The sequence below is a fragment of the Oncorhynchus tshawytscha genome, linkage group LG05 (genome assembly GCF_018296145.1).
Source record: "Oncorhynchus tshawytscha isolate Ot180627B linkage group LG05, Otsh_v2.0, whole genome shotgun sequence".
NCBI classification, from domain to species: domain Eukaryota; kingdom Metazoa; phylum Chordata; class Actinopteri; order Salmoniformes; family Salmonidae; genus Oncorhynchus; species Oncorhynchus tshawytscha.
The window spans coordinates 52,326,580-52,341,552 of record NC_056433.1 but is presented as its reverse complement, the minus strand read 5'-3'; the positions used below and the strand labels follow the sequence as shown (position 1 = coordinate 52,341,552).

Below are 14,973 nucleotides of genomic sequence, written 5' to 3'. Positions count from 1 at the left end.
GAGAAATAACAAGGAGGCAACTTAATTTAACGCTGATCGCTTTTACTAGAATGTTTACAGTGTGAACAGTGAAACAATTAATAAATCATGCCGCGAGAGGTACCGGGCAAATAGGTGCCGGAATGAACAAAGTCAATCTGAGAGGTGCCAGGATCCGACTCAAATTAAGCACTGCCTCGTGCCTAAGTCATGCTGCCTGGTGAAGTATTTTGAATTATTTTATTTAGACAGGAGTAATTATATAATTTTGGCAAAACATACATTTACTTTAGGGCAATCCAGCATCCTAACAGTGCACTGTGCACACGCCAACTTTCCTTTCCAATTCACAGGAGGCTGAGATCTGTAATGACGAAATGCTCATGTCTATGCACTAACAATGTGAGTCTTTGCTCCAAAGGCGGGAGGTCAGGCGACAAGCTTAGGTCTGCATATTATTCTCATAGAAACGCATATGGTTTATAATGGACGGATTTTGGTGAGAGTGAGCCCTCTCACTTAGTCTCTTCCTCTCTGCTGAAACTATAGTATGGAGCGAGATAGCTGCCAAAAAGGTTGAACATGCATATCGTTAGGATCGTAAGAATATCCATACATAACTTGTTAGGATCATAAGAAAAGCCATGCATCAAACATGAAACGAAAACATTTAATTAGATCTGTAAACGTACAAACACAGGGATGTTATGATTATGAATGAACATTCACACGTTCAATTCTTACTTTACGTTTACCTTTACTCGATTAGTTTTAAAACAGAAATTGAGTTCTGAAATGATTCCTACATGTTGAAAGCCTATTTTTTCTTTGAATAGACTTAAATGAAACATTTACTTATTAAAGTGATAGGCGAAAGAATGTTGATACTTTTGAATACACATGGAATTCAGTTCTTTTCTCTTTGATTTAGTTCCTATTGCAACTCAGACAAATTACTGAATGGATGACATACTGACTGAATGGATGACATACTGACTGAATGGATGACATACTGACTGAATGAAGGATGAATTAAATGTTCAAATATGTTGGAATGACGAGTTGCACACATCATGCATGATCTTCACTTTATTTGGCTCGTAGGCAAATAGACCTACATTAGGGTATAATGGCTCTATATGGCTGCATGCCTCCAGAAAGACATCTGAGGCTGAGGGGTGCTTTTCCGAAAGGCGCATGGTGCTGTGGTGCTACATGGAGATCACAAGCTCTTCAACTGGGCAGCAGTGTCGCGATGGAGGGAATCGCCTATACGGAGGCTACCTAAGACCATTGCAACAGAGTTATTGTAAAGTAAGCTTATGCCAGACAGCCTACGTTTAACCTCTCCCTTGTACAAAGTCCATATGTTCATGAACCAATTCATATAAATCATGTCAAATGATTTAAAATTCATATTAACCCCTCTTACAGAATATGCTTGGTCAAAATTTTGAGTGCTGAAATAAATATCAAAATATTCTCCCCCCAAAATATTTTGAGTGGCAAAGACTCCAGTGGTCAGACATAATTCATAGATTCACCAAACATCTAGTATTATTCTATGTTTCTGGTAGATACTACTGGTTATGATTCATTATTCCTGGTATATACTACTGTTAATGATTCAGTATTTATTGTAGACACTACTGGTTATGATTGTAGACAGAGTCCAGAGAATGGGATGGTGCAAGACTGAATGAGTCAAATTTTGATTCGGTGCATGCATGGAGATGTCCACGTCACCCAGAGATATGCCCATGCTGTAGAGATACACCTAGCGGACTGAAACTTTACTGTTGTAGGCATAATACAGCTAGCGCTATCTAGACTTGTGCTGGCAAACAAATCCATTACATTAGCTACCTAAATGTGAAGTAAACTCAACTGAGGAGTAATAAAGAATTGGACACGTTTAACTTGAAAACGTGCAGAAAACCTCTTTCCAGTTTCCTTGACTTACGTTCTTCTGTGTTGTAATTGTTCGCATAGTGCTCCTCACAGGCCGTTTGGTGTGCCTTTTTTTTGTGTTGGTGAGATGAAACTGCCAAAACTCGGAAAGGTATTATTGTACTTCAGAATTGCAACACAAGATTTGTTCAAGCCTAAAAGGTTAGTCCGTAATCATAACATGGTGTTGGCTTGTTCCCAGATTAAATTTCACGTCATGTTTAACGTATGGCTTTTCTTGCAATCCTAACAATTTACGTGTGGATTTTCTTACGATTCTAACGATACATATATTCAACCTTTTGGCAAGTATCTCACTCCATACTACACTGCTCAAAAAATAAAGGGAACACTTAAACAACACAATGTAACTCCAAGTCAATCACACTTCTCTGAAATCAAACTGTCCACTTAGGAAGCAACACTGATTGACAATAAATTTCACATGCTGTTGTGCAAATGGAATAGACGACAGGTGGAAATTATAGGCAATTAGCAAGACACCCCCAATAAAGGAGTGGTTCTGCAGGTGTTGACCACAGACCACTTCTCAGTTCCTATGCTTCCTGGCTGATGTTTTGGTCACTTTTGAATGCTGGCGGTGCTTTCACTCTAGTGGTAGCATGAGACGGAGTCTACAACCCACACAAGTGGCTCAGGTAGTGCAGCTCATCCAGGATGGCACATCAATGTGAGCTGTGGCAAGAAGGTTTGCTGTCTCTGTCAGCGTAGTGTCCAGAACATGGAGGCGCTACCAGGAGACAGGCCAGTACATCAGGAGACGTGGAGGAGGCCGTAGGAAGGCAACAACCCAGCAGCAGGACCGCTACCTCCGCCTTTGTGCAAGGAGGAGCAGGAGGAGCACTGCCAGAGCCCTGCAAAATGACCTCCAGCAGGCCACAAATGTGCATGTGTCTGCTCAAACGGTCAGAAACAGACTCCATGAGGGTGATATGAGGGCCCGACGTCCACAGGTGGGGGTTCTGCTTACAGCCCAACACTGTGCAAGACGTTTGGCATTTGCCAGAGAACACCAAGATTGGCAAATTCGCCACTGACGCCCTGTGCTCTTCACAGATGAAAGCAGGTTCACACTGAGCACGTGACAGAGTCTGGAGACGCCGTGGAGAACGTTCTGCTGCCTGCAACATCCTCCAGCATGACCGGTTTGGCGGTGGGTGAGTCATGGTGTGGGGTGGCATTTCTTTGGGGGGCCGCACAGCCCTCCATGTGCTCGCCAGAGGTAGCCTGACTGCCATTAGGTACCGAGATGAGATCCTCAGACCCCTTGTGAGACCATATGCTGGTGCGGTTGGCCCTGGGTTCCTCCTAATGCAAGACAATGCTAAACCTCATGTACTGGAGTGTGTCAGCAGTTCCTACAAGAGGAAGGAATTGATGCTATGGACTGGCCCGCCCGTTCCCCAGACCTGAATCCAATTGAGCACATCTGGGACATCATGACTCGCTCCATCCACCAACGCCACGTTGCACCACAGACTGTCCAGGAGTTGGCGGATGCTTTAGTCCAGGTCTGGGAGGAGATCCCTCAGGAGACCATCCGCCACCACATCAGGAGCATGCCCAGGTGTTGTAGGGAGGTCATACAGGCACGTGGAGGCCACACACACTACTGAGCCTCATTTTGACTTGTTTTAAGGACATTACATCAAAGTTGGATCAGCCTGTAGTGTGGTTTTCCACTTTAATTTTGAGTGTGACTCCAAATCCAGACCTCCATGGGTTGATAAATTTGATTTACATTGATAATTTTTGTGTGATTTGGTTGTCAGCACATTCAACTATGTAAAGAAAAAAGTATTTAATAAGAATATTTCATTCATTCAGATCTAGGATGTGTTATTTTAGTGTTCCCTTTATTTTTTTGAGCAGTGTATATTACAGGAGAAAGCATCCGAACACGCGAAACAGCGCCGCCCCTCTATATGTAGTCCATGTATCTGATGCTGTCTGGCCAGAAATATTACGACATGCCACACTATCACTTCGATGCTTTAACTGTGACACATGCTGACTAGACTGGGCACGTGCACATTGATTTTGTCCATCCACACCAGATGTGATCAGGGCAAGCAGGTTGAAATATCAAAACGAACTCTGAACCGACTATTTCTGGGGACAGGTCGAAACACATGGAACATTCATGACCATTTAGATAGCTTGCGTTTGCTAGCTAATTTGTCCTGGGATATGAATATTGGGTTGTATTTTACCTGAAATGCACAAGTTCCTTTTTTTCGAGATCTTTATAGAATTTTTGGCCATTTTGATTCACACAAAATTGTGTGTTTCAATATTCCGACAATTAAGCCACAGATAAAAGGGGAAACCTAGTTATTTTCTAGTTTTCTCTAATCCTTCAGTCATCCTCTTCTTCTTCTTCTTCTTCTTCTGTGGACTTTATATAGCGGTAGGCAATCAACTTTAAGGTGCATTACCACCACCAACTGGACTGGAGTGTGGACCTCAGTTCATCTTTCAATCACATGACAACCACCTTGGAGTTTGCCAAAAGGCACCTAAAGGACTCAGACCATGAGAAACAACAGTCTCTAGTCTGATGAAACCAGGATTAAACTCTTTGGCCTGAATTCCAAGTGTCACGGCTGGAGGACACCTGGATCCATCCCTACGGTGAGGCACGGTGGTGACAGCATCATGCTGTGGGGATGTTTTTCAGTGACTGGGAGACTAGTCAGGGTCGAGGTAAAGATGAACGGAGCAAAGTACAGTTAGATCCTTGATGAAAACCTGCTCCAGAGTGCTCAGGACCTCAGACTGGAGCGAAAAGGTCAAGTGGTCTGAATACTTTCCGAATGCACTGTATGTGTAAATTTATTTTGCAACGCTCGCACACATAACGCCAGCAGCTCGGTCAGCTGCATCGTTCTGTCGGCAAACGTCTCGGGCAAAGAATTATCAATATTTCAATATTTTATTTGGACGGGCAAGGAGGTATGGTAGGGCCTACCAGGCCCCCTAAGGCCCGCCCATAACATCAGCCCTGAAATCAAGCTTGTGACTCTACAAAATAGTTTTTTTGTTTTGTGTTTTATGTTTTTTTGTGCCCAACAGCAATGAATGGTCAATGATGCATTGTGTCATTTTGGAGTCCCTTTCATTGTAAATAAGAATAAAACATTTTTCTGAACATTTTTACATTTGTGTGGATGCTTCTATGATTTCAGATAATCATGAAGGAATTTTAACATGCTAAGCTCTCACCATTACCAATAACAGGGAGGTAGAGCATTTTTGGCGGTTGTGATATTTATCAGTGCAAACAGTCCCATCTGCTGTGGACCCTGCTGACTAGAGCTGTGTCGTCAGACCCACACAGTCATTGTTAACCATCACATAAAAAAATGGAGCAGGTGTGGATTCTTTACCAACACACTGTCACGCAGGGCTAAACAGGCCACTGTCAGATATGTGATGCTAATGAATATATTAGTGGTGGATGAGCTACCACAGATAACCAAGTAACAGAGAACCATGACGTGCCAGTGACTCTCTCAGATAGAGCCCCAGTCTTCACATTGAAGAGCTTTAGATTGAGGAATAATACAGAAGACAGACAATCTAACAGGTCCTTCATACTGCACTTCACCCTCTCAGCGACACACTCTGTTTGAGAGAGTGAGAGACACCCAAGTCAGAGGGTGGGGGGGTGCTGGCCGTGTGACTGTGACTTTCCTTTCCACAAGGTGACAGATTGGCTGCTCTGTCTGTCCCCCACTCCTTTTTATCAGGACGGATGCTCGGTGGGGGGGAGGACAATGTGTGCCACCCACCCGCGTCACTCTGATGAGCTGGGTAGTCATAAATTACCTGATCATCGCCCAGTCAGGCACCCTTGGAGCCACCTCTTTTAATGCCATATGACCGTGTTGTTGCGAGGTAATTAACACATTTTATTTTGGCCGTCTATAAATCCAAGCACCGCTCTTCAAGGGAAACATTTTGGGATAAATGGTGAGAGAATAGATTAAGTCGTAATTATAGGCTCTACTTTTAGGACGGTGCTGGTGTTTGACAAGGAAAGTTGCACAGCACCAGGTTATGAGGCTTTGTTTCGTTGCTGTGGGGAGAGATAGCTACATTAAGTATGGTTGTATTAGCCAACCCAGATAAGTTTCCAGGCCCAGACACAATCTGATGCGCTACATCTCTTTTCCAGCATTTATAATACCCAGGCTTACTTAATGATGTATGAGGGGAAAGATACAAGCTCACCCGACCCGGAGAGGGAGAATTCTAGTATGTGTAAATCTATCTGTGTGTGTGCTTGAGAGAGAACTGCAGTGTGTGTGTGTGTGTGTGTGTGTGTGTGTGTGTGTGTGTGTGTGTGTGTGTGTGTGTGTGTGTGTGTGTGTGTGTGTGTGTGTGTGTGTGTGTGTGTGTGCCTGCGTGTGTGCATTCACTTACTTGTGCGTGTCAAATACAATTTTATTTGTCACATGGTGTAAACCAACAGTGTAATGCTTACTTATGGGCCCTTCCCAACAATGCAGAGAGAAATAAATTAAACATTGAATTATAAAAGTGATAGGCTAAAGAACTTTGGCAAATGTAGATCATTTTGAATACACACATGGATTTCAATAAAAATTATTCTGTTCTATTCTCTTTCAGTCATTTGTCTGAGTTGATTTTGTTTGATTTTAGTTCCCATTGCAACTCAGACAAATGACTGAATGGATGACATACTGACTGAATGGATGACATACTGACTGAATGAAGGATGAATTAAATGTTCAAATATGTTGGAATGACTAGTTGCACACATCATGCATGCTCTTCACTTTATTTGGCTTGTAGGCAAATAGACCTACATTAGGGTATAATGGCTCTATATGGCTGCATGCCTCCAGAAAGACATCTGAGGCTGAGGGGTGCTTTTCCGAAGGTGCATGGTGCTGTGGTGCTACATGGAGATCACAAGCTCTTCAACTGGGCAGCAGTGTCGCGATGGAGGGAATCGCCTATACGGAGGCTACCTAAGACCATTGCAACAGAGTTATTGTAAAGTGTGGGAATAAGCTTATGCCAGACAGCCTACGTTTGTTCATTTCACAGCCCATAGGTAAATAAATATATATCATGTCAAATGGTTTTAAATTCAAATTAACCCTGCTGAATTAAATATCAAACTATTCTCCTCCAAAAATATTTTGAGTGGCTAAGACTCCAGTGGTCAGACATAATTCATAGATTCACCAAACATCTAGTATTATTCTATGTTTCTGGTAGATACTACTGGTTATGATTCATTTTTCCTGTTATATACTACTGGTTATGATTGTAGACAGAGCCCAGAGAATGGGATGGTGCAATATTGAATGAGTTCTATGTTGATAGGGTGCATGCATGGAGATGTCCACGCCACCCAGAGATATGCCCATGCTGTAGAGATACACCTTGCGGACTGGAACTTACGGGCCCTTCCCAACAAAGCAGAGAGAAAGAAAATAGAGAAACAATAGAAAAGTAATAACGCCTAATAATAAAAGCAATAATAAATACACAAATACACATAAATTGGCTATACAGTGCCTTCGGAAAGCTTCAACAAAGTACTGAGCAAAGGGTGTGAGTACTTATGAAAATGTTTTATTTCCGTTTATTCCAGTTTTTTTAATTCGTCAAATTTTCTAAAAACCTGTTTTTGCTTTGGGATATTGATTAGGGGAAAAAAAATGAGGGAACATTTTCTTTTTTAGAATAAGACAAAATTTGAAAAAAGTCAAGGGGTATATCAGGCCATGGGGTACCAGTACCGAGGCGATGTGTACGAGGTAATTGAGGTACATATGTACATAAACTAGGACTAAAGCAACAGATAATTAACAGTAGCAGCAGCGTTTGTAATTAGTCAAAAACGTTAGTGCAAAAAAGGGTAATGCAAATAGTCCAGGTAGCTGTTTGTGTGTTAATGTACTGCATCTCTGTGTACACATCTCCCTCGGTTAACCCCCCTGCTCTATCTCCATTCTACAGCTGAAGACAACCCGTGCCAGACCAACCCCTGTCTGCATGGAGGCAGCTGCCTGCCGGAGGGCGACGGCTACAGCTGCTACTGCCCCCAGGGCTACTCTGGAGAGAGCTGCGAGATCGGTGAGTTGGGTCAGGGGTTAAAGGTCACTGTGGAGAGGGGGAAAGGTTAAGAGCTGCAGAAGGTCACCATCTTTCCAGCCCTGTGTGTTGTACTCATAGCCAGACTCAGAATCAAAAAGTTTGTGCAAAAAAGGGTAATGCAAATAGTCCAGGTAGCTGTTTGGCATGTGTGTGTGTTAATGTACTGCATCTCTGTGTACACATCTCCCTCAGTTAACCCCCCCTAATTTTGTCTTGTAGATTTGCTGTTTAACTATAGCTGATACAAATACACTGTGTACAAAGCATTATGAACACCTTCCCTAATATTGAGCCCCCCCCCCCCATGGGATGCTGGCCCATGTTGACTCCAATGCTACCCACAGTTGTGTCAAGTTGGCAGGATGTCCTTTGGGTGGTGGACCTTTCTTGATACACACGAGAAACTGTTGAGCTTGAAAAACCCAGCAGCGTTGCAGTTCTTGACACAAACCGCGTTCAAAGTCACTTATATATTTTTTGTCTTGCCCATTCACCCTCTGAATGGCATACATAAAATCCTTCTTTAACTTGTCTCCTCCCCTTCATCTACACTGATTGAAGTGGATTTAAGAAGTGACATCAATAAGTGATCATAGCTTCCCCCTGGATTCATCTGTTCAGTCTGTGTCATGGAAAGATCTGCATACAGTAAATGTGTAATGTTTTGCTCCAATGCCTGCGTTGATGGTATTTGACATTATCACTGGCTCAGTCAGTTTTGGCATGAGGAAGTTTAGCTGCATGGTCCTGCTGTGCCCAGGCTGCTGTTCCCTGCCTGCCTGCAGAGGTGAGGTAAGGCTGCGGAAGCAGCCTGTGACAGAGTGTGTGTGAATGGGGAGGGTGTGTGCTGTTTTCAGAGGTGGGTGTGTGAATGCAAAGTGTCTGTTTTCCGTGCACAGAGGTGAGGCTCTAACAGTGAATGTGTTTGAATGAGGAGGGTGTGTCATTTAAGGTGAGGCTGAGTAAGCATGCTGTGACAGGGAGATGCTGAGTGTTTGTGACTCTCACTAGCAGGCAGGCAGCTCATCTCTCCACTGTGCTGTGTGATGGGAGAATGAGACAGTCAGAGCTGGGCTGTGCTGAAGTGACCTGGTTGGGCTGCACGGTCACAGGTGTGTGTGTGACTGTCAAGGGGACATGGGCTAAGTCAAGCCAGGTCACTCCAGATCCAAGGCGACATTCAACGTTCATCCAGGTCCCCAGGACATCAGGAGATGCCTTCAAAACTGTGCACTTAGGGGCAACGGTGTGTGTTATTAACATCAAGTAGGCCTGTGGCTTGCTAGGGCGTTGTGGATGGACGTAAGCCGCAAGTTCCGGCTCCGAGCGTCCTGTGTTCAGATCCCAGTGCTAGGCACAATTTTATTTTTGACTCTATCCTAAACTTGAACTCTTACCTTAAAACTTGTTAGGGCTAGGCTGCCCCCTTTGGATGAATTGCGTGCCCATAGTAAACTGAAAAAAAATCTGTCCAAAATTGCTAATATATGCATATAATAATTATTGGATAGAAAACACTCTAAAGCTTCTAAAACCGTTTGAATTATGTCTGTAAGTATAGCAGAACTCACAGGGCAGGCAATCTCCCAAACTATTTTTGGGAGCCTGAATCTTGGGGCAACTTTGACGTCATCGCCCCCACCCTTCCCAACCAGCTATGGATCTGGAGACACTTTCTATGTCTTCCACTAGATGTCCTCATTCAGTACAGCGTTTAATTGTGCAAATCCCGACCCTTTGGTAGGCAAAAGAGTGAGTGTCGCGAGAAAATACATGGTGACGAGAGCGCGCTTTTGGGACAGACCTTCCTTTGTTCCAGAATGCCTGAGAAGAAGCATGAATGTCCGATAGATTTGATAATTGTTTTGTACGTTTAGAACATCCTAAAGCTTGATTCTGCACTTAGTTTGACCAGTTTAGTTGACATATAATATGTCATTTTGAAGTTTTGATGCGCAACTGTTTGGGACGAGAAGTAATTTTGGATGCATTTCAGCTGGAACTCATAGCATATGCTACTATAAAGGCACACAAACTGAAACCAAACGTTATATTAGGTAAGTATGACTCCTTCCACTACATTCTGATCGAAGACCATCAAAGGTAGGGGAATATTTATGTTGTAATTTTGTATTTCTGTTGACTCCAACATAGCGGAGAAATATTGCTTACGTCTGAGCGCCGTCTCAGATTATTACATAGTGAACTAATTCTGTAACGTTCAAAATAAATGTGGCACAGCGGTTGCATTAAGAAGCAGTGTATCTTTCTAACTATATGTAGAACATGTATATTTAGTCAAAGTTTATGATGTTTATTTCTGTTATCTGGCGGCGCTATCTATAATTTCTCCAGACATTTTTGAGTATTTTCTGAACATGAAGTCAATGTAAATGGAGATTTATGGATATAAATGGCATATTATTGAAAAAAATATAAATGTACTGTGTAACATGTCCTATTACTGTCATCTGATGAAGATTTTCAAAAGGTTAGTGAATGATTTATTTTTTAATCCTGCTTTTATAATTTTATATTTTCTGGGACAAAACGGCTGCCTCTTGTTTTTGTTTCGGTGGTGGTCTAATATAAATACGTGGTGTGTTTTCGCCGTAAAACATTTAAAAAATCTGACATGCTGGGTAGATGAACAAGGTGTTTATCTTTCATTTGAGGTATTGGACTTGTTAATGTGTGGAGGTTAAATATTTCTAAGAATATTTTTGCATTGCCTGCGCCATGGTTTCAGCTGAACGGGGGGGTGGCGGACACTGAGAGGGACGCCTCGCTTTAACTGGGTAACCATTCGGAATTAATCGCTGAACTTAACCGTCAGTATTTGACATTTATATCCCCTCTTGACAAATGTTGAATACTGAAGTCAAACCGTGTAATGTTGACGCTTAGTCAGGGGTGGAGGGGTAGTAAGGGTCGGGAACAGTGTGTGTGTTCGCGGGTGGAGGGGTAATAAGGGCCTGGAACAGTGTGCGTGTCCGCGGGTGATTTTATTTGGCCCCCCAAGAATTCTGTGCAAAAATAGTTTGTATACATTTTTATTGTTGGACATAAACGACTATCAAAACACCAGTAAATCAGCTCCAAGTGATTTGGAAATCTGTTCTGAAGTATTCCCAATCATAATCGAGAGATATACTGTATGTGATCGTATACAAATGTAAGCACGGTTTGAAATGATTATGTTATAGTCAAATATTATATCTGTTTGGGCTTCTTACGGTCATTTTGCAGTCTACAAATGATTTCTCATTATGTTCTGGCCCCTTACCATCCGCTCAAGAAATAAACTGAACCGTGGCTGAATCTACAGTAGGTGACGATCCCGGTCCTATTGAGTGTTCACTGATCTGGACTTTAAAGGTTATACATGTAACATTTCCACCTGCAACCAGTGCCAAATGTTAATTGCAGTATCAAAGCAATAGAAATCCTGATTTTTTTGGGGGGGTGACACTGCAATTGAGCTTTTTACCACGACTAGTCGGTGCGTCCAGGGTTTTTGTGTACAACTTCCTGTATTACGATTGGTTTACGAGGTCGACAACATATACAGATATAGGATCTTAATTTGATCTCCCTGTTGCAAGAGAATTTTCCTGCAATGCAGGACATTTTAAAATGGTAATGTATTTGAAGTTTACAAAGACTTCTTAAGTTTGTAATTTCCCCTTTGAAAATGTCCAGTAATTATAATTCACATTTCCTGTTTATGACAATGACAATTCTGTCAAAAAACATATTGCTTCTAAAATAATGGACTGGACCAACATTGATATTATAGTGGTGTCCACTGGCCATAAATATTTTAACACCTATGAGGGTGCCTTGATTTCTTATGGGCTGCCCATCTCCCCAGGCACCCCTTAAATGAGTGCATTCTGAAATGATTCAAACCCCTTCACTGTTTTACTCATCAATCTACACACAATACGCCATAACAACAAAGTGAAAACAGGTTTCTATAATTTTTTGCTAATTTGTTACAAATAAAAAACAGAAATACCTTATTTACATAAGTATTCAGACTCTTTGCTATTAGACTCGAAATTGAGCTCAGGTGCTTCCTGTTTCCATTGATCATCCTTGAGCTGTTTCTATAACTTGATTAGAGTCTATTTGTGGTAAATGCAATTGATTGGACATGATTTGGGAAAGGCACACACCTGTCTATATAAGTTGACAGTGCATGTCAGAGCAAAAACCAAGCAATGAGGTCGAAGGAATTGTCCGTAGAGCTCCGAGACAGGATTGTGTCGAGGCACAGATCTGGGGAAGGGAACCCCAACATTTTGGCAGCATTAAAGGACCCCAAGAACACAGTGACCTCCATCCTTCTTAAATGGAAGAAGTTTGGAACCATCAAGACTCTTCCTAGAGCTGGCCACCCGGCCAAACTGAACAATCGGTGGGAGACGGGCCTTGGTGTGGGAGTTGACCAAGAACATGATGGTCACTCTGACAGAGCTCCAGAGATCCTCTGTTGAGGACAACCAGCATTCCAGGCCTTTATGGTATGGTGGCCAGACGGAAGCCACTCCTCAGTAAAAAGCACATGACTGCCCACTTGAAGTTTGCCAAAAGGCACCTAAAGGACTCTCAGATCATGAGAAACAAGATTCTGTGGTCTGATGAAACCAAGAATGCCAAGCGTCACGTCTGGAGAAAACCAGGCACCGCTCATCACCTGGCCAATACCATCCCAATGGTGAAGCATGGTGGTGGCAGCATCATGGGGAAGTGGGGATGTTTTTCAGCGGCAGGGACTGGGAGACTAGTCGAGGGAAATATGAACGGCACAAAGTACAGAGACCTCCCACTGGGGCGAAGGTTCACCTTCCAACAGGTCAACGACCCTAAGCACACAGCCATGGCTGGACTTGAAGCTAATCAAACATCTCTGAAGTAGAGGTCGACCGATTATGATTTTGCCACGCCGATATCGATACAGATTATTGGAGGACCAAAAAAAGTCGATACCAATTTACATTTATTTGTAATAATGACAATTACAACAATACTGAATGAACACTTATTTTAACTTAATATAATATATCAATAAAATCAATTTAGCCTCAAATAAATAATGAAACATGTTCAATTTGGTTTAAATAATGCAAAAACAAAGTGTTGGAGAACAAAGTAAAAGTGCAATATGTGCCACATATTGAAAGCTGGTGGTTCCTTTTAACACGAATCTTCAATATTCCCAGGTAAGAGGTTTTAGGTTGTAGTTATTATAGGAATTATAGGACAATTTCTCTCTATACGATTCTATACGAAGAAAGGCATTGATGTTTATGGTTAGGTACAGTCATGCAACGATTGTGCTTTTTTCGCAAATGTGCTTTTGTTAAATCATCCCCCGTTTGGCGAAGTTGGCTGTCTTTGTTAGGAAGAAATAGTCTTCACAGTTCACAACGAGCCAGGCGGCCCAAACTGCTGCATATACCCTGACTCTGTTGCAAGAGAAGTGACACATTTTCCCTAGTTAAAAGAAATTAATGTTAGCAGGCAATATTAACTAAATATGCAGGTTTAAAAATATATACTTGTGTATTGATTTTAAGAAAGGCATTGATGTTTATGGTTAGGTACATGTTGGAGCAACGACAGTCCTTTTTCACGAATGCGCACCGCATCGATTATATGCAACGCAGGACACGTTAAATAAACTAGTAATATCATCAACCATGTGTAGTTAACTAGTGATTATGATTGATTGATTGTTTTTTATAAGATAAGTTTAATGCTAGCTAGCAACTTACCTTGGCTTCTTACTGCATTCGTGTAACAGGCAGGCTCCTTGTGGAGAGCAATGTAAAGCAGGTGGTTAGAGCGTTGGACTAGTTAACCGTAAGGTTGCAAGATTGAATCCCCGAGCTGACAAGGTAAAAATCTGTCGTTCTGCCCCTGAACAAGGCAGTTAACCCACCGTTCCTAGGCCGTCATTGAAAATAACTGACTTGCCTAGTTAAATAAAGGTGTAAAAAAAAAAGCTTGGCCAAATTGGTGTCCAAAAATACCGATTTACGATTGTTATGAAAACTTGAATTCGGCCCTAATTCATTGGCCATTCCGATTAATCGGTCGAGCTCTACTCTGGAGAGACCCGAAAATAGCTGTGCAGCAACGCTCCCCATCCAACCTGACAGAGCTTGAGAGGATATGTAGAGAAGAATGGGAGAAACTCTCCAAATACAGGTGTGCCAAGCTTGTAGCATCATAAACCAAGAAGACTCGAGACTGTAATCAATGCCAAAGGTGCTTCAACAAAGTACTGAGTAAAAGGTCTGAATATTTATGTAAATGTGAAATTGCAGTGTTTTATGGTTAATACATTTGCAAAATGTATAAAAACCTGTTTTTGCTTTGTCATTATGGGTTATTGTGTGTAGATTGATGAGGAAAATAAGCAATTTAATCAAGTTTAGAATAAGGCTGTAACGTAACAATGTGGAAAAAGTCAAGGGGTCTGAATCATTTCTGATTGCACTGTAATATCAGAATATTTTTCCTAACTATACAGTAACCATCAGTGTGTGTCCATACTGAGATATGGAAGAAAGATGTCCATCTCTCCTACGCAGAGGAGTAACTTGTGGGGGACTGGGGGTTGCCAGGCAGCTACAGGAAATGTGTTGCACCATTCAGTGCGACACATTTCCACATTTTTCTAATGGACCTCCCCCCGTCCACAATGCCTGAAAACTAGTCCCAATTTATTTCCAGCAGCGAGAGAGTTTGTCACTATGGAGACACCTATTGGATAAATATGCAATCTAAATACTTATGGTCAAATTGCTTCTCTGCATTTCTCCCTTTTGTTGTTGGTTCATCACACCAAATGATTTAATCTGAACTAATGTT

General features: G+C 42.1%; 1 protein-coding gene across 1 annotated transcript in view; it reads left to right on the top strand.

The window, feature by feature from the left end:
• The window catches only part of LOC112251551 (neurocan core protein), a 196,880-nt gene that overhangs the window by 109,852 nt on the left and 72,055 nt on the right, over window positions 1–14,973 (top strand). Inside the window, exon 10 of the mRNA XM_042322067.1 lies at window positions 7,951–8,067. Within this exon, the coding sequence (XP_042178001.1) occupies window positions 7,951–8,067 (117 nt within the window). The remainder of the gene's footprint in view (window positions 1–7,950; window positions 8,068–14,973) is intronic.